General features: G+C 38.0%; 2 protein-coding genes across 4 annotated transcripts in view; one reads left to right on the forward strand and one right to left on the reverse strand.

The window, feature by feature from the left end:
- Positions 1 to 4,691: 4,691 nt before the first annotated feature.
- pigm (phosphatidylinositol glycan anchor biosynthesis, class M) lies at positions 4,692 to 9,520 on the forward strand. Of its 2 annotated transcripts, none has more exons than XM_051682584.1 (5): positions 4,692 to 4,985; positions 6,208 to 6,722; positions 7,279 to 7,537; positions 7,853 to 7,954; positions 8,049 to 9,520. In XM_051682584.1, the coding sequence occupies exons 1-5, from the start codon at positions 4,830 to 4,832 to the stop codon at positions 8,211 to 8,213; spliced, it is 1,197 nt and encodes a 398-aa protein (XP_051538544.1). In that variant the 5' UTR covers positions 4,692 to 4,829; the 3' UTR covers positions 8,214 to 9,520. The 2 variants fall into 2 exon arrangements, with proteins under 2 accessions (XP_051538544.1, XP_051538545.1); XM_051682585.1 differs by having other exon boundaries at positions 4,719 to 4,985; positions 7,380 to 7,537; positions 8,049 to 8,197.
- A 69-nt stretch (positions 9,521 to 9,589) lies between these two features.
- The window catches only part of LOC127431917 (uncharacterized), a 39,333-nt gene continuing 23,992 nt past the window's right edge, over positions 9,590 to 24,930 (reverse strand). For both annotated transcript variants that reach the window (XM_051682573.1, XM_051682575.1), the window contains 4 exons: positions 21,983 to 22,112; positions 21,374 to 21,507; positions 20,992 to 21,191; positions 9,590 to 14,410 (listed from right to left, as the gene is read on the reverse strand). In XM_051682573.1, the coding sequence (XP_051538533.1) occupies positions 13,486 to 14,410; positions 20,992 to 21,191; positions 21,374 to 21,507; positions 21,983 to 22,112 (1,389 nt within the window). In that variant the 3' untranslated portion in view covers positions 9,590 to 13,485. The remainder of the gene's footprint in view (positions 14,411 to 20,991; positions 21,192 to 21,373; positions 21,508 to 21,982; positions 22,113 to 24,930) is intronic.

The raw sequence follows: 24,930 nt of genomic DNA on the forward strand, positions 1-24,930 counted from the left end.
TGGGGTTTATTCGGGGCCGTAGCTGTTCTGATAACATCAGGCGTCTCATCAATATCATGTGGTCAGTGGTGAATGAACAATCTCCGGTCGCTGCCATCTCACTTGACACCGAAAAGGCATTTGATATGGTAAAATGGGATTATCTTTTTAAGATTTTGGAAATATACGGGTTCGGGAGTACATTTATTGGTTGGATTAAGTTACTTTATAAACACCCTGTAGCAGCGGTACAAACAAATGGATTAATTTCAGATTATTTTACTCTGGATAGGGGCACTCGACAGAGTTGCCCTCTTTCCCCATTATTGTTCTGTCTTGCCCTGGAACCATTAGCAGCTGCGATAAGAAAGGAGGATGATTTTCCAGGGGTGACAGCGGGAGGTGCGGCGCATAAGCTTCTGCTTTACGCAGATGATATTTTATTATTTGTCTCCGACCCCACTAAATCTATGCCTTGCCTCCACAGAATTATTAATTCCTTTTCCAAGTTCTCAGGATACAAAGTCAATTGGTCTAAATCCGAAGCTTTGGCTCTGACAGTGTACTGCCCTGTAACGGCTTTTCAACCAGGCGCCTTCCAGTGGCCCAAACAGGGCATTAAGTATTTGGGGATTTTATTCCCAGCAAATTTGCCTGATTTAGTTAGAGTTAATTTTGACCCTTTAATAAAAAGGTTTTCGAGCGATGTCAGCATGTGGGCTTCATTACATTTATCGATGATTGGGAAGGTTAATGTTATTAAAATGAATTGTATTCCAAAATTCAACTACCTGCTTCAGTCTCTCCCTGTAGATGTCCCCCTCTCTTATTTCAAGCAATTTGATAGCATAGCGAAGTCCTTTATTTGGAATGGAAAGCGTCCCAGATTACATTTCAGTAAGTTACATAGACCGATTGACAAAGGTGGGCTAGGCCTACGCAAGATTTTGTTTTATTATTATGCATTCGGTCTCAGACATTTGGCTCATTGGTCGCTTCCACCTTAGAGAGCCCCTCCCTGGTTTTGTATTGAACAGGAAGTTCTTGCCCCTGTCTCGCCACTGCATAGCCTTTCGATTAAACTAATCGGAGAGGTTAAGTCGCACCCCATTATTTTGCATTTGCACTCGATATGGACAAAAGTGTCCAGAGTGTTTAATTCGGATATTTATTTAAACGCAGCCTCAAGCATATAGCTGAACCCTAAACTATGTATTAATAAGTCCCCTTTCTGCTGGTCAGAGTGGATTGTGAGGGGGGTTAATGCACTTGGTGACCTATATGAGGGTGGAGTATCGAGATCTTTTGAAAATTTGGTTCAACATTTTGGCATTCCCAGATCTCAGTTTTATAAGTATTTACAGCTTCGCCACCTACTCTGCACTATTTTTGGGAGTGGCACGCACCCCCCTAAGGCGGCAGGTGCTTTGGGAGAGGTGATTGCTGCTTTTGGAAAAGGCCATGAAGCATCAGTGTATTACTCCCTACTAATTCAGAGTCTGGGGGATGGAGCCTTGACTTCTCGCAAGAGAGTATGGGAAAAAGATTTGAATTTGGTATTGGAGGATGGAGTGTGGATTAAGATTCTTAAAAATGTCAAGTCTGTATCTAGAGATGCAAGGGTTCGCCTTATGCAATTTAAGATTTTACATAGATTTTATTGGACCCCCTCTAGATTATATAGGCTTGGTCTTAAAGACACACCCACTTGCTGGGTGTGTCTTAAAGACACACCCACTTGCTGGCGATGCCAGTCAGAAGTTGGAGACACTACCCATGTCTTTTGGGGGTGTGTTAAGATCCAGGAGTTTTGGTTGAGGGTTCAGAGGTATTTGTGCGACGTGTTGAACACTCAGGTTTTGCTTTGTCCCAGACTCTGTATTTTGGGTGATGGAGCGGTCATGCATTTAGGGGACAATCATATAAAAAATTGGGTTATGACCAGTCTCATGATCGGCAGGCAAGTAATTTTAAGGGGTTGGAAGTCAAATGGAGCACCCTCTTTTTTGGAGTGGTGTGTGGAAATGGGGAGTGTAGCTGCATTTGAAGAGGCGTTAAGTAGAAGGCTGGGGTTGAGGGACTTATTTGCTAAAAAAATGGGGCAAATATTTAGTTTTTTTGGGGGAATCTCGGGGAGGGGATGTGGAGAGTGTAGTTTAATCATGTATGTTTATTATTTTATTTATTTGTGTATGTATATGTGTGTGTGTGTGTGTATATATATAATATATTTTATTTTATGTAAGTGTATGTATATGTATCTGTGTATGTATGTATATGTATGTGTGTGTGTATATATGTGTATGTGTGTATATATACATATATTTATATATATTTATTTTATTTTTTTGGATTGTGTCAGGGTGGGATTGTATTAGTAGGGTTTAAATGTAAAATGTTGATTCATTATATATGTGTTGAGTTTTTTTCACTGTCATTGCACATGAATCAATAAAATGTTAATTACAAAAAAATAAATACAATTATTATTTATTAAATTTTTATACACAATTTACAATCATATTTAATCAAACTACACAATAATGACTCTAAGACTTTATAGATATTACAGTTTCATTTTCTGTTAATGCATGATTTCCTGTAAATCTGCTTTGAAACGATGTATGTTGTGAAAAGCGCTGTACAAATAAAAATGACTTGACCTGTCTTTATACCATCTCAGGAGAGTTTTACCTGTCTTTATACCATCTCAGGTGAGTTTTACCTGTCTATACCATCTCAGGAGAGTTTTACCTGTCCTTATACCATCTCAGGTGAGATTTACCTGTCTTTATACCATCTCAGGAAAGTTTTACATGTCTTTATACCATTTCAGGAGAGTTTTACTTTCTTTATACCATCTCAGGTGAGTTTTACTTGTGTTTATACCATCTCAGGTGAGTTTTACCTGTCTTTATACCATCTCAGGTGAGTTTTACCTGTCTTTATACCATCTCAGGAGAGTTTTACACGTCTTTATTCCATCACAGGTGAGTTTTACTTTATTCCATCTCAGGTGAGTTTTACCTGTCTTTAAATCATCTCAGGTGAGTTTTGCCTGTCTTTATACCATCTCAGGTTAGTTCTGCCTGTCTATACCATCTCAGGTGAGTTTACCTGTCTTTATACCATCTCAGGAGAGTTTGACCTGTCTTTATACCATCTCAGGTGAGTTTTACCTGTCTTTATACCATCTCAGGTGAGTTTTGTCTGTCTTTATACCATTTCAGGTGAGTTTTACATGTCTTTATACCATCTCAGGTGAGTTTTCCCTGTCTTTATTCTCTCTCGAGTGATTTTAACTCGACAATATCTCAGGTGTGTTTTATTACCGGTCAGCGTGTTCAGTTGTTGTTCTGGTTCAGTTGTTGTTCTGGTTCTGTTGGAGCGGGTCAGCGTGTTCAGTTGTTGTTCTGGTTCTGTTGGAGCGGGTCAGCGTGTGTTCAGTTGTTGTTCTGGTTCAGCTGTTGTTCTGGTTCTGTTGGAGCGGGTCAGCTGTTGTTCTGGTTCAGTTGTTGTTCTGGTTCAGTTGTTGTTCTGGTTCTGTTGGAGCGGGTCAGCGTGTTCAGTTGTTGTTCTGGTTCTGTTGGAGCGGGTCAGCGTGTGTTCAGTTGTTGTTCTGGTTCAGCTGTTGTTCTGGTTCTGTTGGAGCGGGTCAGCTGTTGTTCTGGTTCAGTTGTTGTTCTGGTTCTGTTGGAGCCGGTCAGCTGTTGTTCTGGTTCAGTTGTTGTTCTGGTTCTGCTGGAGAGGGTCAGTGTGTGTGTTGAAATCAGTTTGTTTCCTGTGTTGTTCATCCGGTCTCCTCCAGCAGACGGCGCTCAAACACAAACAGTATAATTATAGAATAAATGTTTCTGTCTACAGCTACAAAAGACCGTTTTCATCTTTCCTCTGAATGCAGATGAATATTTCAGTAATGCTTTAATATTAACCACCTAACCGACAATTAACAAGGACATATAGTTACAGATGTGAAATATAGTTCTGAACGATCAAACGTCACATACAATCATTCATAAATAATCACAAAACCTACTATTATGACCCTCTTGACAGATCAGACTATTACGTTTTTGCAGCAAAGATAATCAGTGTAGATCAAATGTGTTCAGTAGATTGATTTCCATCGATTTATTTTCATTATTCTTCACATTTCTTGTCAGTTAATGCAGGGCAACAGATCATTTTCAGCATTTAACCAACTGCCTTTTGATTTGATATTCTTAATGATAAAAATAATGTTTCATGAATAATCGACCACGAGTTTTTAAATTATGTAATCTAAAAATGTAAAATATTAAAAACAGTGTTTGTATAGTACACAGTAAATGAATACATATACTGTCAGTTGAGAGAACTATGAAGCTCGAGACGTAAATATATCAACATTGATTATTTTCTATCACTTGGATCCGCTCATCACTTCAGTTAAATGAACTTTCTTTGGTCAGTCGCTGAAATTGTACTGTAGTTTGTTTGAAAGACGTGACAAGCTTTTATTCTGTTTCCTCACAAACGGTGTTACAATATATTCAGTTCTTGATAAATGTGGTTCCAGTGGGCGGAGCATACATGAATATTCATGACCTATTCTGACAACCCCGGATCACATCTGATACGCAGAAATGAATCGCTGGAAGGGGAATAATTCTGAACTGAATCCTGAAGAGGCGGGGTTTAATGGCTCAAGCGTCGCCTCTGAGTGGTCAGATGTGATGACGTTTTATTCAGACGTTAGGTCACATGGTGGAGGAAATGGCGGAAGGACTTTGCAAAAAGCTTCACGTCCCTGTTTTTAAACTCTATCTTGTTTGTTTTCTATTCAGTAGTTATTGTTTTAACATCTGTTTATGATGGATGTTCCTGTGTGTGTGATGTTCAGCGCGGCGGTTCTGATTCGGTTCGTGCTGTTGTGTTTCGGTGTTTATCAGGATCAGAATCTGACAGTAAAATACACTGATGTGGATTATCACGTGTTCACTGACGCCGCCAGATTCATCACACAGGTACAAAACAAACATCACAAACATTTCATTTAGTGTACTTATTTACTCATTTCTGCTCATTTATATTTTGAAAGTAATATTATGTCTTATGTGTGGTTTTGTTTCTAAAATAAGGAAATACCGCAATATAGTTAACATTATTTGGTTTATTTTCTTCTACTTTATAGCAAAATTTGGGAAGAATAAACAATTGTTCTTAATTCTTAATCCTCAGAGACTCAAGCATAGAGATTGATGACTTATTTTAGTTTTTCTTCCTTGATCTTGTTTTTAGGAAGACACTGATTATAACAATAATGATTTTTAAGCACATTTTTAGCATGATGTTACATAAACAATTTTTTCACCAAAACTGTTATGAAAGATTTCAGGGTGTCCGCTACATTTATGTGTAAGGTTTTTTTGTTGTTGTTGTTGTTTTTAAGTATTGTTTAACTCTTGTTCACTGTTCAGACACTTTTGACCAAAATCTATTTTGTTTCTTTAAAAAGGTATACTTCATGTGAGTGGATCGAGGCTTGATTTATTTTCCTACATTTACCATCTGAATACACACACACACACACAAAATAGGAATGGATTCAAATGTGATTGACCAATGGAAATGAATGGGCGAGACTATAACACAGAGCAAATTTTTTTTTTTTTTTTTTTTTGTCAAATAAAATCAGTATTTCAGCCATAATGCAGAACACACAAATTTACAAATTCATCTCGTTACAACCAGGAATGAATTAGAGGATCTTTGCAGCCATCTACTGATATTATATGATTTTCACGTCATTTTTGTGCGTGATGGCAGCAATCTGCCCCCAATACATTAGTTTTTACTGTAGTTAAGTTATATGCATATACAAATAAATGGTGTAATTGAGAAATTTAAAGGTAGATAAGATCTAAATAGCATAAAATCTCCCCAAAAATGCACAATTCCGTGTTTTTACTTTATTGAAGTTAGTGTTATTCAATTTCTTTTAAAAAAAATTACATGTTTGTTTTCAGTCAAACTTGACTGTGAAAAATATAAGTGTCAGTCATAAACGAACAGTGCACGAGGGTTAATTGCTGTTAACAAAAAGTATTTTTCTGCGACACTGGATCTCTGATGATTAAACTGAAATACTTGATAACAGTAACTCATTTATATAGTAAAAGACATTATGAATCATGAATGTAAGTGGACTGAATTTAACTCAGAAATGCTTCTTTCTTGCTGTTACAGGGCGCGAGTCCGTACAACCGATCGACTTTCCGTTACACGCCGCTGCTCGCGTTCATCCTGACGCCCAACATCCTCCTCAACGTTCACTGCGGGAAACTGCTGTTCTGTGCCGCGGATCTTCTGTGTGGACTTCTCATCTTCAGGTTACTGGCTCTTCGTGGTGTGTCGCGGAGCTCCGCATATGTTTACTGCGGCCTGTGGCTCCTCAACCCGCTTCCCATTGGAGTGTCGACACGTGGGAATGCTGAGTCTCTGCTGGCGGCGCTGGTTCTGTCCACACTTCTGTGTCTGGAGTCCAAGAGACGGACGGCCGCAGCGCTTCTGTTCGGTCTGTCCGTTCACATGAAGATCTATCCGGTCACATATGCACTGCCCATCACGCTCTCACTGGTGAAACCGGCGTCTGCTCGAGGATTCTTCCAGAACTTCATGAGATGTTTCAATAAAGATATCGTTCTGTTTCCTGCTGTTTCTGCTTCTGTGTTCTTCAGTCTCAATCTCACTTTCTATTACATGTAAGTCATTTAAAACTAGAGACAAACTGCAACCTAACATGGCTGAGTCTAAGTGGGGGGGCTGGAGGGGCATTCGCCCCCTAGATTTGCCTCAAACCTCCCCAGAAACTTCTGATGTCCCCTAAAAAAAAGAAGTGCCCCACCAAAGATTGCATCCTAGTATTAGTTCTGCATCCAAACACTTTCATTTATCTGTTGATCGAAAGTCATATGCCGCAATGCTTGTCATTAGTTTTGTAGAATGAATACTTTTCGTAAAGTTCAACACAAAACTAACATTTTAATAGACATTTTTCTTAATGTGTGAGTTGTGCAGCAGTGATCAAGTGTTCATCACACGTGTACTCCTTCAGTAGTGTTAAAAGAACATCTCAGGATGAACATCATGAAGTTATTTGAATGAACAGAATCTACTGAAAATACAACAGAGCTTTTATTTAATGACTTAATTCACATTCTTCCATTTGTTTTAGAAAACAGTCCTTATAAAGAATTTGATTGGCTCTGTACATTCATATAGTGGTCATTAATGGAACGTTGTCCCTGTTTTTTGCAGGTATGGTTGGGATTTCCTGCACGAGTCGTATCTGTATCACGTGACCCGCACAGATATTCGTCATAACTTTTCTCCATATTTCTACATGTTGTATCTGACAGCGGAGCGGCACTGGAGTGGTGGACTGTCCATCATCTGTTTCCTGCCGCAGTTTCTCCTGCTGCTCGTCTCTTCACTGGCGTTTCACAACGATCTTCCGTTCTGTTGTTTCATTCACACCGCTGTGTTTGTCAGCTTCAACAAAGTGTGCACTTCACAGGTACCACACACACTCTTATAATGACTGACAGATACACACACCTGCTCATTATATCTGCAGGATCAGAGTTCTCGAAGAGCTTCAGTTCTTCTGCTCAGTAGACGGATGATTGGTTTAATACTGATCATGTTTTATATCGTTATTATTTGATGTTTGTTAATCTGTAAAAAAGCAAAAGGTAAACAATTAATAATTTGTTCCGCATAATCATTTATCAAACTGGTATTAATATGTGTAAAATGAATAACAGTATATTGATGGATCTTTGGCTGAATCACATGTGATCTGATGCTGAGAGTGTTTTTCTCCCGGCAGTATTTTCTCTGGTATCTGTGTTTACTGCCGCTGGTTTTGCCTCGTCTGAGCTTCAGTTTGAATCGAGGGTTCCTGCTGCTGCTGTTGTGGTTTGTTGGACAGGTGAAATAAATATGAACTTTTATGAATCGAGGGAGTTTGAGGTGGAGATTTTCCTGAATGTGTTTATTTACAGTGATGTTTGTCTGTGTTTCAGGCTGTGTGGTTGATTCCTGCGTATTATCTGGAGTTTGAGGGCTGGAACAGTTTTGCTCTTGTTTGGATCGCTGGTCTGCTGTTTCTTCTCATAAACTCCTTCATTCTGGCTCAAATCATCTCTCATTACAGACCTGCAGAAGTCCAGCAAAAGAAAACAAACTGACAGACAAACATTTAAACATTCACTGTATTTAACATGATTATGTTTGAACATTTCTCATGAAAATGCTGTACTATAAATAGGAAAATAAAACATGAACTGTTCTGTAAATATTTCCATCATGTAAAATTGTAAAATAGTTTTTCATAAATTTCTCTTAAAAATGGTAAATATTGTCTTTCTTTGGCACTAAATAAGGATATTGATCTAGATATCTTCAGAAGGCCAGCAGATGATGTGAGACAGCTTTTGTGTATATTTGAGGATATGATCTGTCTCACTGACATGATCATGTTGCATGAAAACAAACAATAAGTTTGAGTGGAATTATTTAAAACTTCAATAATTGAGTCAGATCAATCCCGCTCACAGAAGAGAACGTTTACTCATGTGAAGTATTTGTAATTGTGTCATTTAATGTGTCTAGTGTCTGAAAGTGTTCAGAATATGACCATATTGAAATGTCTCAATACCATTATATTTACATATATGCATACGGCAGACACAGTTGCAATAGGAACACAATCCTAAAACATACAAGGAAATATGGATTTTCAAAATGAAACAGCGGTACACCTTTTTATGTACAAGAGTTTTTTATGTTATGTAAAAAAAAAAAAAAAAAAAAAAAGTTTGACAGGAAGACACATGTGATTGTTGCTTTGCAGCTACAAAGTTGCCTAAAACATTTCTGAATCTGTTAATGTTTATCGCTGCTGTTGAATGCCAGAGGTGAAAAGTCACATTAAAATCCTTCCTGAAAAAGTTTGTAGATATTTGCTATTTTACAATAAATACAAATGAAAAATAAATCCTCAAACGACAGGTATAGAAGATATGTCAAAATGACATTGTGTCCCGAAGGGTTTCTTTCTATTAGTCCCATTAGTGCAAGTTTATTGATTAATATTTTGACAAAAACATTAAAATAGAAGTTTTATATGAAGACAGAGTTAAAAGCTCAAAAGTTAGGACCACACTATTAAAAGTAATCAAATGTTTGGCATTTTTATCAATGATGAAGTGAATCTAATGTGAATACATTTAAGAGCTTGAATATTATTTTACACTGTTATTAGTAACTGAAACTTGGTGTTTTAACACCTTTTGTCAAATTTATGATCAAATAAATAAAAATAAAAAAAAACTACTTCAGAATAAATTTTTCACTTGACCTTTTAATACTGATTAAAATAAACACAGATTTAATAAAACAATTGTTTCTAAAAAATAAAAATTCATGAAAACAAAATCTCAGCATTCACATCATTAACCTTCAATCTTCAAAAAAAATATATATATATATATATATATATATATATATATATATATATATTTATTTATTTATTTTTTTTTTTTCATTTTTGACAATTGTGTATCTTTATGTTTAAGGTGAGTCCTTAAGTTTTTTTTTTTTTTTTTTTTTTTGTGGAAAACATCACTCTTTTATTTGACCTGTCCATGTTTGATGTAATTATTTTATGAAGCGACACGCTGTAAGTAAAATATTAGCATCACTAAACTAAAAGTGCTTAAAACAAAATATAATGGAATAAACATTCTGTAAACAAACCAATCCAAATCCTCAAACGATTCCTATGAAACCACACAGCTAAACCACGCCCTGAAATTAAGAGATTTTTGAAAAACGTGTGCGTCAGCAACAGAATTGTGTTTGAAATAACAAGAATTTCCATCTATTAACATTTTCAAAAATTGCCAATAAAAAAAGAAAGATGGCAGCTTGTGCGGAAGCAGCAGCGACTCGGCTCTCTCTCATTTCTCTTTCTCATTCTTTTTATTACCTAGTTCTGTTAGTTAGTCTATTAAGTAAAGCATTAGCTTTTACCATATACGATCGATCCCAGTTAATGTTCATCAGACAGCACTATATAGATCCCGGAGTTAACTCTTCCCCCCCAGAGGAGATTCTCATCGGAATTACCATCCCACCAGCGAGACAGCGCAGGCGGTGGAGGGAGAGGAAACAGAAGCGGGGAAAGCGAGCCGGGCTATTTGCTTGGCTAAAAGCTAACCCTTACAGACCAGCTCTACCGAGCCTGTTCCTCGCCAACTCCAGGTCTCTCACCAACAAGATGGATGAAATTAGAGCAAGACCCATGCCTCACTGTGTGACTATCATCATGAAGACTTGGCCAAACCAAAACGTACCAGACGCTGCTATCGAGCTGGCCGGCTGCTCTGTTTACAGAGCAGACCGAACGAAGGACTCCGGGAAGAGCAGGGGAGGAGGACTGTGTATCTACGTAAACAACAAATGATGTACATCCGCGGACATGGTGGACAAACACTGCAGCCCATATTTGGAGCTCCTAATGGTAAGGTGTAGACCACTTTTTTCTGAGGGAATTCACGACAATAATAATCATGGCAGTTTACATCCCCCCACAAGCTAAGGCTAAGTTACCATTGAAAAAGCTACATGAAAGCACCAACAAACAGCAAATGGCACACCCGGATGGTGTGATTATTGTAGCAGGCGACTTCAATAATTAGTTCTCAAACTAGTCGTGACTAGTCAAACTAGTCAAACTAGACAAAAATGTGAATTTCCCCACAAGAGAGAACAACGTCCTACACCAAGTCTACACAAACATCCCCGGAGCATTCAAAGCAATCCCATATGCATATCTAGGACAATCAGACCACATCTCCCTCACTCTGACCCCAGCTTACAGATCACGGATATGCAGTGTAAAACCGACAAACAGGACAGTACAAGTGTGGTCTGAGGAAGCCACCTTAATGCTGCAGGACTGTTTTGTTAACACAGACTGTGATTTGTTTGCAGAGGGAACAGATCTGGAGGAATATGCTGGTTCAGTCCTAGGATATATACATTTTTGCACAGAAAATGAGTTAACAAAGAAGACAAAAAAGGTGTTTCCAACCAAATGCCGTGGATTGCAATGTGAGGGGATTACTCAGGGAGTGGGCTGCAGCCTTCAGGCCAGGTGACAAACAAACCTACAGTGAAGCACGGGGGAAACTCCGGAGAGGCATCAGGGATGCAAAGTGCAAATACAAACAGAGCATTGAAGATCAATTTGACAACAATAACCCCCGCAGCATGTGGAATGGCATCAAGACACTGACGGACTACAAAACTAAAAATCTGCTGCCAAATGATGACGCCACACTGTCTGATGTCCTGAACCAGTGCTTCGCCCGCTTTGACACTCAGAGGGAGGAGGCTGCTCCACTCATCAACCCATCCGACAGAGAGCCAACACTGGTCCTTCAGTACCATCACGTGAGGACCATCCTGAGGAAAATATATGCAAGCAAGGCAGCTGGCCCAGACGGAGTGCTGGACAGGGTACTGAAAGTATGTGCCGATCAGCTTGCAGAGGTGTTTTCAAACATATTCAACCTCTCACTACAACATGCTGCTGTTCCAACGTGCCTCAAATCCTCCAGTGCCCAAAAAATCATCTATGAAGGGCATGAATGACTACCGCCCTGTGGCACTAACACCCATAGCCACAAAGTGCTTTGAGAGACTCGAGCTCTCACACATCAAAACACAACTAAACAATCCGGGCCTTGTTTCCTCTCTGTGTTCATGGATCATGGACTTCCTTACAGACCGACCACAGCAAGTCAGAGTTGGTAAACACACCTCCACCACCATCATCTTAAACACAGGCACCCCACAGGGCTGTGTGCTGATCCCTATGCTATTCACACTTTTCACCCATGACTGCATCCCCATCCCCATCTACACCTCCAACTCATAATTAAATTTGCAGACGACACCACAGTAGTTGGCCTGATTTTGGACGATGATGAAACAGTCTACAGACTAGAGGTGGATAAACTGGCTGGGTGTTGTAAGGACAATGACCTGATCCTTAACATCTCAAAGACAAAAGAGATGATCACTGACTTCAGGAGAACAAAGGACAAAGCACACCTCCCCCTCCATATACATGGAGAAGTAGTGGAGAGTGTGAAATGTCTAAAGTTTCTTGGAGTCACTATGTCAAAACAGCTGACATGGACCACCAACACCTCTACACTGGTAAAAAAAAAGGCCCAACATAGACTCTTCTTCCTCAGGAAGCTGAAACAGGCTCAACTCCCACAGAAACTGCTGCTGAATTTCTACAGGGGAACAACTGAAACCATCCTGACTAATTGCGCCATGGTGCACAGCCGCTGAGCGGAAAGACCTGCATCATGTGAAGTCGGCCCAGCGCTTTGTCGGGATGGAGCTCCCTGAACTGGACACCATCTATGCCAGCAGACTGAGAAAGAAAGCAAACAGCATAATCAGAGACACCACACATCCCAGACACTCCTTGTTTGAACCTCTGCCGTCCAGCAAACGGTTCAAGACAATAAGATCAAGAATCAACAGACTGAGGAACAGCTTCTATGCCAGAGCTGTGGCCTCCATCACACCCCTCCCACAGAGCAGTGAAAAGAAAATGTGAGCACACACACACACACACACACAACAACAACAAGGACTGTGATACGCATACATCAAGGACAAACATACTTGCACTAAACGTCACTTTTACTGTTGCAAATAGTCACCTTCAACACATGTAGCTGCTACTGCTGTCTTCTCCAAAGTTGCTGCTATATTTTGGTACTTATTTTTTTTTATTTTTGGTATTTATTTATTTTTATTTTTTATTGTTATTATGTTTATTGTTTTTACTTAGTTATCTTATTTTAATTACTAGAGAGAAGCCAAACAGAGTTTCATTGTACCTGTGTATAATGACAATAAAATCATTCTGATTCTGAAGTATATTAGTGCTTCTCAACTGGTGGATCTCAGGTCTGTCCTGATAGAGTCATAGACAGCAGGAAAAAATGCAAATAATAACAAGTAACTAATATAATCAAACACCTCCCATTATCTTTTGATATTGGCGTCTAAAGCCATATGTTCAATCAAACTGCAGTATTTTGGTGAGAATCCGTCTGTCTCTTGGTAATATGGATATTAATAATACTAAAACAATGTTCGGCTGGTAGATCACACTTCTGATGTTGTTTATAAATTTACAGAATCGTCAGTTTTCCTATTCAGACTGTTATGGTCATTATTTTACATATTGTTGGGTGTTTTAGGTTTGATTTAAAGGCCTTTTTTTATTGTTAAAGTACAGTTTTAGTACTGAGTTGAGTCTAATTTGAGTCCTGGAGCAAAACCAGTTGAGAGGTGCTGATCTGTGGAATATTCCAGAAGTCTCTGTCAAATCTCACGTTTATTTACATGAAAGATGTTTGAGACTCACTGCATGAACACGTATGGGCTGATCTTCTGTGGCGGGCCGTTCATCACATAGTTATTCATAACGTTCCTCTGACTGTTTATTTGCCATGGCGGAGAGTCCAGGGGCTCCTGTTTGATGCACTGAACTAACCCTTGACCTCTGAACTCGTAGCTTGTTTTGTAGTCGTTCAGCATGTATGAAGCAGCGTTAGTGTCTGTGCAGTTTGAGAGTGTGTCGAGGTGGTTTGACCTCTGCGGGCTCAAAACTGCTGCCTCTTTGTTCAGGACACACTTCAGAAGTCGAGGCGCAGTGGCGTAAGCATTCTGATGGTAGCCGCCGTATGTCAGCGCCTGACCCTTTGACCTCTGACAGGGTGAATACTCCTCGCCGTATCCGCTCTCCACTTTCATCTGATCACCATCGTAGCTGTTCGGGTAACGCTCGCGTGCCTCCCATGAGTGTCCATAACCATCGCAGCCATCTTCTAAGTCCGAGTCCGGCTCCACTTTTATAGGCAGCTCAGAGATCACATGACCATCTAAACCCTTGCCGGGAGCATCGTAACAGAAGATCTCGCTCTTAATGCCGTCCGTGAGACTCTCGTACATCTTCGGAACAAATGCATCCACTCTGTTATTATAATATCCTGGAGACAGTCGATATGGTTTGGGGAAGTGTTTGCTCATGCGGGCCCCAGACGGGACATTGTTGGCCACGTGAGGTGCCCTGAGGGCCCCACCGGAGCTTCTCCACAAGTCGTCCGGGTTGGAGAACTTCAGTGCAGACTTACAGAAGTTCAAGGGCTCATCCTGATCGTAGTAATCTTCACTCTTGTACTTGATGTTGTCTTTGGAGAGTGGTGTCCAGGGCTCGTGTGACCTCACAGGTCCATTGGGCTCCACGCCATCACTCATCGCTGTGTGTTGTCTGAAATGATCGTCACTGTAAGAGACAAACACACAATGAGTTTAATTCAGAACTGATGAACCTTCAGAGCTCTGCAGAACTGAACATCTTGTCCTCCAGTAAAAACATCATAACGGGAAGGTTTTGAGGCACTTGGAATATTTACTGAAGTTCCTTGAGGACATAAAGACGATATTTTACATAAGATTAGAGTCACTTTCAACAGTTTTCCTGAGTAACGGCACCATGATGGACTGTTTGCTGGTTGCGGTCTCCATAAGAATCAATGGAAAAACAACCAAAATGAGCGATCCAGACGGAGAACCACAATAATTTTAAAGGTGCACTCAGTAACTTTTTTGTTTGTGTCATCTTGTACATATAGTGACACCTCATCCAATCTAAACAGACCTTATTCACAGTAGCACCATCTTTGATTTTTGGCAGGAATGAAAACGAGGCTGTGATTGATAGATGTACCGTCTCTTCAATGACATGTATTGTATAAAACTATCAAAAAGCTCCTAAAGCACATCTCATTTGCCACAACTCATGATATCTGGAGTTTTTTGTCTACTGAAATTTATTGGAAAGAAATTTTTTCAATGTTATTTCAGCGGAACGATCCATAAACCCTATAAAGCCGTGATCAAATATGATACACAATGTTTGACGGCTTCTATTTCACTCTCTGTTCAAGCTGACGAGCCAAACAACCTATGGTTAGTAAGTTTCACATGTTTATGGCACCACCTAGTGGTTATTTTTGAAAAAAGTGGTTTCTATGTTTATATCGATCTATTTAAAATGGTGGCGGACTTGCGCGAAAAGTGACTCTTATGTAGGGATAAATGACAGCTTATTTTAATAAAGTAAAAGTGACAGTAATGATTATATTTCTACTGATATTTAAAAATGAGTATTAGCTGAATATAAGCAACTTGTGCTTGGTTAAAATTCTGTATATTATTATATAAAAAAAACTTTTAAATGCATGTACTAAATATATAACAGGCTTTTGAGGAATATCTCTCAATCATCATTACATACATTCATGCCCACCACAAAAACATCACAGAGCTTTGAGAATTCTGACATATACTTTTTATAAGATATATGTAAAGTGTGAACTAATATTTCTGTGTATTTTCATATATGCAGTCTGCTCTGTCATTATAAAGCTCTCATTAATTTACATTACAAGCTATTATGATGTCATCTTACCATAAGTTCATGAGACCCAGCGAAAAACGTTAGAAAATTTCCCTTTTTAAATGTCAATATAGTGTTCGTTGCATAAAATACATATGATAAAAATAGTTTCTTGAAAAAAGAATATTTTATTCTTATTATATTTGAACTGTGAAACATTTATTATAGAGCATGGAGAGGAAGTTGTCATGGTCAAACTCTCAAACATTTGGTATCTCTGAAAAGCCCAGAGAGTCCTCTGATAATACCCCAAGATTTACCACTGTAGAAAAACTTACATAACAAATGAACTACACAAAAATGAACTGCAGGACCTCAGGAGGAGAATGACATTTAAAGCCTAATGTATCAAATACGATACATAAAAAAAAATTTTTTATAAACTTTTTATAGTTTGTCTAATGGTACTAAAAACAGTTTAATGTAAAAAAAAAAATTCTTTCATATGTCAGATTAAACGACTGTAAAATGAGTTGAAGAGACTGTACGTCTATCCCTCCCAGCCTCATATTCATTCCTGTCAAAAATGAAAGATGGTGCTGCTGTGAATAAGGTGTATAGTTTTCAGTTACAGATACCATTGTAGAAATTCACTATTTACAGTAAGTCATGATTAATTCAATCCATGAGTGAAAGTGTCCAATAACAGGGCAGTTACTGAGATTAAGTGAATAGTATTCAGCTGGTCATGTGATCCTAACATGGCCGCCCCCATGAGGAGACCCTCTCCATGTAGAATAAAACTGTTTTTATAAGGTTACTGATATGACTTATGTGCATTCATATGTAAATGAAATTATTACAGATCATAGTTTGGATGCGCTCTGTTTGACTGAAACCTGGTTTAAACCGGATGAATATATTAGTTTAAATGAATCTACTCCCTCAAGTTATTGTTATAAACATGAGCCTCATCTGAAGGGTCGAGGAGGAGGTGTTGCTACAATTTACAGTGAAGTTTTTGGTGTTACTCAGAGGACAGGATATAAGTTTAAGTCTTTTCAACTAATAATGCTTAATGTGACACCGACAGATATAAATAATAAATCTCTGTTGCCTTTTACCCTTGCTACAGTATATAGATCACCTGGGCCATATTCTGATTTCCTTGGTGAATTAGCAAACTTTCTATCAGATCTAGTAGTTCATGTAGATAGAGCTTTAATTGTTGGTGACTTCAACATTCACATAGATAATGAAAATGACAAATTGGGATTAGCATTTATCGATATTCTCAACTCGTTTGGAGTCACACAAAATGTGACAGGATCAACTCATCACCATAATCATACGCTAGATTTAATTCTGTCATATGGAGTTGATGTTGATAATATAGAAATTCTGCCACAGAGCGATGACATCTGATCATTACCTCATCTCTTGTTTGCTGCGATCAGCTAATGTCACTCAATCTACACCGCGCTAACTATTCTTTCGACCACTAAAGATAGCTTCACTAATAATCTTCCAGATTTATCTCATACACTCAGTAAGCCACAAAGTCTAGAAGAACTTGATGAAATAACAGAAAATATAAATACAGTCTTCTCTAGCACTCTTGATAGTGTCACCCCCCCTTCAATTAAAGAAAATTAAAGAAAAAAGCCCTGCACCATGGTACAATGATCACACTCATGCTCTCAAGTATTTCGTGGTGCATGGAAGGATAGTGTCTGTAGCTGCAGACAGGCACTAAAAGCTGCCAGGTCAGCATATTTTAGCAAACTCAGAAAATAACGACAACAATCCTAGGTGTTTATTCAGTACTGTGGCTAAATTGGTTAGGAATAAAGACTCGACTGGACCAGATATTTTGTCGCAGCACAATAGTAATGACTTCATGAATTTCTTTACTGATAAAATAGAAATTATCAGAAATAAAATTGGAATAATGCAATCATCTGTCACAGTACCTCAGAAAACAGTGTCTCATAATTTTGCTCACAAGCAACTTCAATCCTTCACTGTCATAGGTCATGAAGAGCTAACAAAACTTATCGAAACATCAAAAGCAACAACATGAATGTTAGATCCAATACCAACTAAGCTCTTAAAAGAGGTATTCCTTATAATCTCAGAACCTCTTCTTAATATTATTAACTCCTCGCTATCCACAGGACATGTCCCAAGAAGCTTTAAAATGGCAGTTATCAAACCGCTTATTAAGAAGCTACAGCTTGATCCTGGAGAATTGGCTAATTATAGACCCATTTCAAATCTACCATTTATGTAGATCGTAAAAGAAAATACTAGAAAAGGTTGTGTCCTCCCAACTAGGTTCATTTCTACAGAGAAATAGTATATATGAGCAATTTCACTCAGGATTTATGCCCCATCACAGTACAGAGACTGCACTTATCAGAGTTATAAATGACCTGCTCTTATCATCTGATCACGGCTGCATTTCTCTTCTAGTGCTTTTAGATCTTAGTGCTGCCTTCGACATGATAGATCACGACATTCTCTTGAATAGGCTGGAGAATTATGTTGGCATTAGTGGACTTGCATTAGCATGGTTTAGGTCCTGTTTATCAGACCGCTTCTACTTTGTATGTGTAAACGAGGAATTGTCAAATCAAACAAAAGTATGGAGTGCCACAGGGATCAGTTTTAGGGCCTCTGCTTTTCTCCTTATATATGCTTCCCCTGGGAGATATTATCAGGAATCATGGAATAAGTTTCCACTGTTATGCCGATGATACCCAACTTTATATTTCTTCTAAACCCGATGAAATTTCACAATTCTCCAAATTAGCAGAGTGTATAAATGAAGTCAAAGATTGGATTCCGACAAATTAGAGATCCTAATAATTGGACCAACAACCTCTAAAAATAAGATGCTAAAATATAAATTGACTCTCGATGGATGTACCGTTACATCATCTTCTTAAGCAAAGAACTTAGGTGTTATATTTGATACCAATCAGTCCTTTGAAAATAAAATTTCCAGTGTTTGTAGAACAGCATTCTTCTACCTCAGAAATATTGCTAAATTACGACACATGCTCTCTGTTGCTGATGCTGAAAAACGAATTCATGTGTTCATGACCTCAAGACTAGATTATTGTAATGCATTACTGGGAGGATGTCCAGCAAGATCAATAAATAAACTTCAGTTGGTTCAAAATGCAGCAGCCAGAGTGCTGATGAGAACCAAGAAATATGATCATATTAGCCCCATTTTATCATCGTTACATTGGCTACCTGTTAAATTTCATATTAATTTTAAAATCCTGTTAACTACATACAAAGCTTTGAATGGTCTAGCCCCACAGTACTTAAGTGACCTTCTGACACGCTATATTCCATCACGTTCATTACGATCACAAAATTCTGGCCTGTTAATAGTTCCTAGAATATTAAAATCCACAGGTAGATCCTTTTCATATTTGGCTCCTAATCTATGGAATAGTCTCCCTTACACTGTTCGAGATGCAGACACACTCACTCAGTTTAAGTCTAGACTAAAGACTCATCTATTTAGCCAGACATACACCTAATTTATCCATCAACTCACAATTAGGCTGCTTTAGTTAGGTCTGCCGGAACCAGAAACATCTATCATGATCTATAACTCTGCAATAAATTGAATGGCATCTACACTAATATTATTCTATTTGGGGGGGGGATACATATCCATATCTCGACTCCACTGCTACGTGTCTCAGTGTGATGACGACAAACTACAGCCGGTGCCAGCAGGACATCACTTCAGTCTTTTACGATGGACTTCAGAGGATGAACTGATGCCAACTCCAACTGTAAGACATTGGATACTTCATATGCCACAGCCTGAACCTTGGATTTAGGATAGACCTCACCGAACCTCACCGAAATGACCCGCCGGATGAACTGCGATGCACCTCACTGATCTCTGCCTGCATCACCTTTGTCTACTGATGGACTACACTCTTATAATGGAATATATAGACTATCAATTAATTGCCAACAAAAGCCACAATGCATCTATGTGAACTTCTGCAGTTAATCCAGGATGAACTTCAAAGACATTAGTCATTAATCTTACAGTTCATACTGAATCTTTGTTTAAACACTGACCCTCAACACTTACTTAGTTTACTAATTTTAAACCATGACTTGCACTATACATAAGTAATATTGTCATTATATTCATGTTGTTAGTCAGAGGGGAACTGACCCCCACAGTGAGTCTGGTTTCTCTCAAGGTTATTTTTCTCCATTAATCAACATCTTATGGAGTTTTGTGTTCCTTACCACAGTCGCCTTCAGCTTGCTCGCTGGGGTTATAAATACAATTATTATTTAATTACTTATTTTTACACACAATTTACAATCATATTTAATCAAACTACACAATGATCACTCTAAGACTTTATAGATATTACAGCTTCAATTTCTGTTAATGTATTGATGCTAAGTACCACCCCTGGAGTCATGAGTTCGAATCCAGGGCGTGCTGAGTGACTCCAGCCAGGTCTCCTAAGCAACCAAATTGTCCCGGTTGCTAGGGAGGGTAGAGTCACATGGGGTAACCTCCTCGTGGTCGTGATTAGTGGTTCTCGCTCTCAATGGGGCGTGTGGTAAGTTGTGTGTGGATCGTGGAGAGTAGCATGAGCCTCCACATGCTGTGAGTCTCCGCGGTGTCATGCACAACATGACTTATAAGCGGAGGCAACTGAGACTTATCCTCCACCACCCGGATTGAGGCGAGTAACCGCGCCACCACGAGGACCTACTAAGTAGTGGAAATTGGGCATTGCAAATTAGGGAGAGAAGGGGATAAAAAATATTCTTTTTTTTAAATGCATGATTTTCTGTAAAGCTGCTTTGAAATGATGTGTGTTGAGAAAATTGCTATACAAAAAAAAATGACTTGACTCATATGTTTTAAAATTAGTGCACATTTAAGTGTTAGTTGGAGTAAAATGGAGTTCTGGTTCAACTTGTACAGTTGTTGGCTGTAATAACAACTCAAAGTTGTAATTAATGATACCAACATACTGTAACTAACCTCGAGATATTGCTTCATGTCATCTATCCACTCTGGTGAAGCGCCGTCAAAAGATGCTCATCATCAAGTCATTTTTATTTGTATAGTGCTTTTCACAACACACATCTTTTCAAAGGAGATTTACAGAAGATCATGCGTTAACAGAAGATAAAACTGTAATATCTATAAAGTCTTAAGAGTCATCATTGTATAGTTTGATTAAATATGATTGTAGATTGTGTAAAAAAATAAATAAATAATAATTGTATTTAGACCCCCAGTGAGCAAGCTGAAGGCGACTCGAGTCATCGTGACCTGTAAGTATCGGCACTTTGGAGCCACATATTTTTTTGGGGGGCAATCCTTACATATTTAACACTGTAAATGAAAATGAATTTTCCTTTAGTGAACTTTCTGCTGAATTGAATCGTACTTGTAAACGTTGTTGTTCTTGTGTTTGTTCTTCATCATCATCATCATCATCGTGTTCTTTATCTTGATGTCAGTGATGGAGGGCAGCAGAAGAGGAACAGCGACACAGAAGAGTGCGAGCTGAGGCGGGAGAACCCTTCCGGATGGAGTCTTCTTCCTCTGACCGTGAAGAAACTTCAGTTGCCCCTGAAACTGCATCGTCTGCAAACACACACACACACATTCAAATATCTCAAACATCTCATTATCACTGCTGATCACAGGTGTAATCACTCTCTTCTGTACAGTAACATCAGTCAGACGCTGCTGAGATCTTTCATCGCATCTGAACAACATCACAAATGTCAGTTTTAGAAGCAAAAGTCAAAGACATATTCGCTCACCAGAAATCCAGACGTGCTGTCCAGTAAACAGCGAACTCGCAGGATAAAACAGCGATTTAAGAAGCACGTGAATTCTGGAGGAACGTCGCCCGTCTCATTGGAGTGAAATAAACTGCTCACAACAAAATCTTCACCTACAAAACAAACACGAGCGATCAAACTGATGACAACACACATGAGCAAAACATTTATACAATATAAGCTCTCAATCCAACTAAATCTGAATTAAAGTGTTTCTCATCACTTCTGATTGGGAAAAAAATCAATGCTACAGTAAATGCAAATCATAATATGCATCTAACCATATAATAATGGCTAGTTAGGATAGTGAAATAAATAGACTTGTCAACTTTTAAAAGGGAGGAGAAAACGCATTGCATATGTTTTTTAGTTGATGTAAAAGGCTGTGTCCAATCAAACTCTACAGTACTCTTTAATCAGTTTCTCTACCATTTTCTCAGTCCCTGCAGTTTATGGTAAAGATCATACATTTCAGGATTTAAGGATTTAACAGTTTTAGGACTGTCGGTCACCACTGTCCAATATAAAAGTCCTGAAGTAAAACTAGTTGAGCAGCACTGGACTAGAGAGCAGCAGTTTAACTCGCACCCGTGCTGCCGTGTAAGTGTTGGTCAGTCATCGGCGGTGACGGGTTCATGGCCCAATGCAACTGCCGTCTGAACTCCTGCCGGTCATCCACATGAATGTAATCAAACACGTTCTGATGCATCACATCTGTCTGAAGAGTGAGAGAGAGAGATTACATAGAGATATGACACAGAGATTATTGTCTTTAATTGTGTTATTCTATTTTTACATACATTCACAGTGTTGGTAATATTATATTATTTATGGCAACTTTGAATTGAATTGAACTGAAAGAGAGAGGGAGGGGGGTGAATTGTGAACAGTAGGAGCCCCTCACAGACTGAACAATTGTGTGTGAATGACAGAATTGTTCATTTCACTGTAAATACTCATATTAGATGTTTTGTGCTCGTGTTTTAGATTCTCCGGTTGAGTCGGGCGGTTTGAGCCGCGGCTGGCGTAGCGTGAGACCGCGAGGTCATGATGTTTTAAACATGGTGTGACATACACAGCCAAAAGAGCACCAGAAATAAACTCACATTGGAAATTATTTCTGTTCTTTGCTTTCTGTCAGAAATGACAGATTCTTTCTAAAATATTTAACTTTGTCCCTTAATTTCCATATTAGAGGCACGCAAAGCCTTCCAAACATTTGCCTTGTAAAACAGCAGTTGAGCATCAGCGGCCGGCAGATCGGATGACTGACTGAAAGATTCCGACTGTTAAACACAGAAAATAAAGTTCTTCAAAGGATAATGGTCATGTCACATCCTGAAAACTTTCTTGTGGTGAAATTCAACTGACACACAAATACACTCACAACATTCAATTATGAAGACTTTACTCAAGCGGCTGCACACACACACAACACACACACACACACACACACACACACACACACACACACTCACACACAGTCACACACACACACACACACACACACACACACTCACACACACACACACACACACACACACAGACACACACACAACACACACACAGTCACACTCACTCACTTAGATTGGGAAATTCACACAACTGACTGCACAGGCGCTGACTGCAAACAGTTTCAGAGTTTGTAGTTATTTACATGATCTGCTTCTGTATTATTTGAACTTTAATAAAGATGTAATGCATTAAATATAACCGCATTAAAGATGTAACGTATTAAATATAACTACATTAAAGATGTAACGCATTAAAGATGTAACGCATTAAATATGTAACATATTAAGTATAACCGCATTAAAGATGTAACACATTAAATATAATTAAAGATGTAACGTATTAAATATAACCACATTAAAGATGTAACGCATTAAATATGACTGCATTAAAGACGTAACGCATTAAATATAATTAAAGATGTAACGTATTAAATATAACCACATTAAAGATGTAACGCATTAAATATGACTGCATTAAAGACGTAACGCATTAAATATAACTGCATTAAAGACGTAACGCATTAAACATAACCGCATTAAAGATGTAACGTATTAAATATAACCGCATTAAAGATGTAACGCATTAAACATAACCGCATTAAAGATGTAATGCATTAAACATGACCGCATTAAAGATGTAACGCATTAAACATAACCGCATTAAAGATGTAACGCATTAAACATGACCGCATTAAAGATGTAATGCATTAAATATGACCGCATTAAAGATGTAATGCATTAAATATGACCGCATTAAAGATGTAACGCATTAAATATAACCGCATTAAAGATGTTACGCATGAAATATAACCACATTAAATATGACCGCATTAAAGATGTAACGTATTAAATATAACCGCATTAAAGATGTAACGCATTAAACATGACCGCATTAAAGATGTAAAGCATTAAATATGACCGCATTAAAGATGTAATGTATTAAATATAACCGCATTAAAGATGTAACGCATTAAACATAACCGCATTAAAGATGTAATGTATTAAATATAACCGCATTAAAGATGCAACGCATTAAATATAACCGCATTAAAGATGTAACGCATTAAACATAACCGCATTAAAGATGTAACGCATTAAACATGACCGCATTAAAGATGTAACGTATTAAATATAACCGCATTAAAGATGTAACGCATTAAACATGACCGCATTAAAGATGTAAAGCATTAAATATGACCGCATTAAAGATGTAATGTATTAAATATAACCGCATTAAAGATGTAACGCATTAAACATAACCGCATTAAAGATGTAATGTATTAAATATAACCGCATTAAAGATGCAACGCATTAAATATAACCGCATTAAAGATGCAACGCATTAAATATAACCGCATTAAAGATGTAACGCATTAAACATAACCGCATTAAAGATGTAATGTATTAAATATAACCGCATTAAAGATGCAACGCATTAAATATAACCGCATTAAAGATGTAACGCATTAAACATAACCGCATTAAAGATGTAATGTATTAAATATAACCGCATTATAGATGTAATGTATTAAATATAACCGCATTAAAGATGCAACGCATTAAACATAACCGCATTAAAGATGTAACGCATTAAACATAACCGCATTAAAGATGTAACGCATTAAATATAACCGCATTAAAGATGTAATGTATTAAATATAACCGCATTAAAGATGTAACGCATTAAACATAACCGCATTAAAGATGTAATGCATTAAATATAACCGCATTAAAGATGTAACGCATTAAATATAACCGCATTAAAGATGTTACGCATGAAATATAACCGCATTAAAGATGTAACGCATTAAATATAACCGCATTAAAGATGTTACGCATGAAATATAACCGCATTAAAGATGTAACGTATTAAATATAACCGCATTAAAGATGTAACGTATTAAATATATGTTTTAATGGGTTTCAATGGGGACATTTTTGTCCTTAAGGTCCTGAGTGTAACTATTTTGTGTACACAGTGTATTATAGATGTATTATAGGAACTGAGGTTGAAATATCAAA

Source organism: Myxocyprinus asiaticus, chromosome 41, assembly GCF_019703515.2.
Source record: "Myxocyprinus asiaticus isolate MX2 ecotype Aquarium Trade chromosome 41, UBuf_Myxa_2, whole genome shotgun sequence".
NCBI classification, from domain to species: domain Eukaryota; kingdom Metazoa; phylum Chordata; class Actinopteri; order Cypriniformes; family Catostomidae; genus Myxocyprinus; species Myxocyprinus asiaticus.

Excerpts from the sequence above, each read along its gene's own strand:
- pigm (XM_051682584.1), top strand. The coding sequence starts at position 4,830 with ATGATGGATGTTCCTGTGTGTGTGATGTTCAGCGCGGCGGTTCTGATT. Across the intron at positions 4,986-6,207 it reads CCGCCAGATTCATCACACAG|GGCGCGAGTCCGTACAACCG; the intron begins GTACAAAACAAA and ends TTGCTGTTACAG. Across the intron at positions 7,955-8,048 it reads TGTTGTGGTTTGTTGGACAG|GCTGTGTGGTTGATTCCTGC; the intron begins GTGAAATAAATA and ends TCTGTGTTTCAG.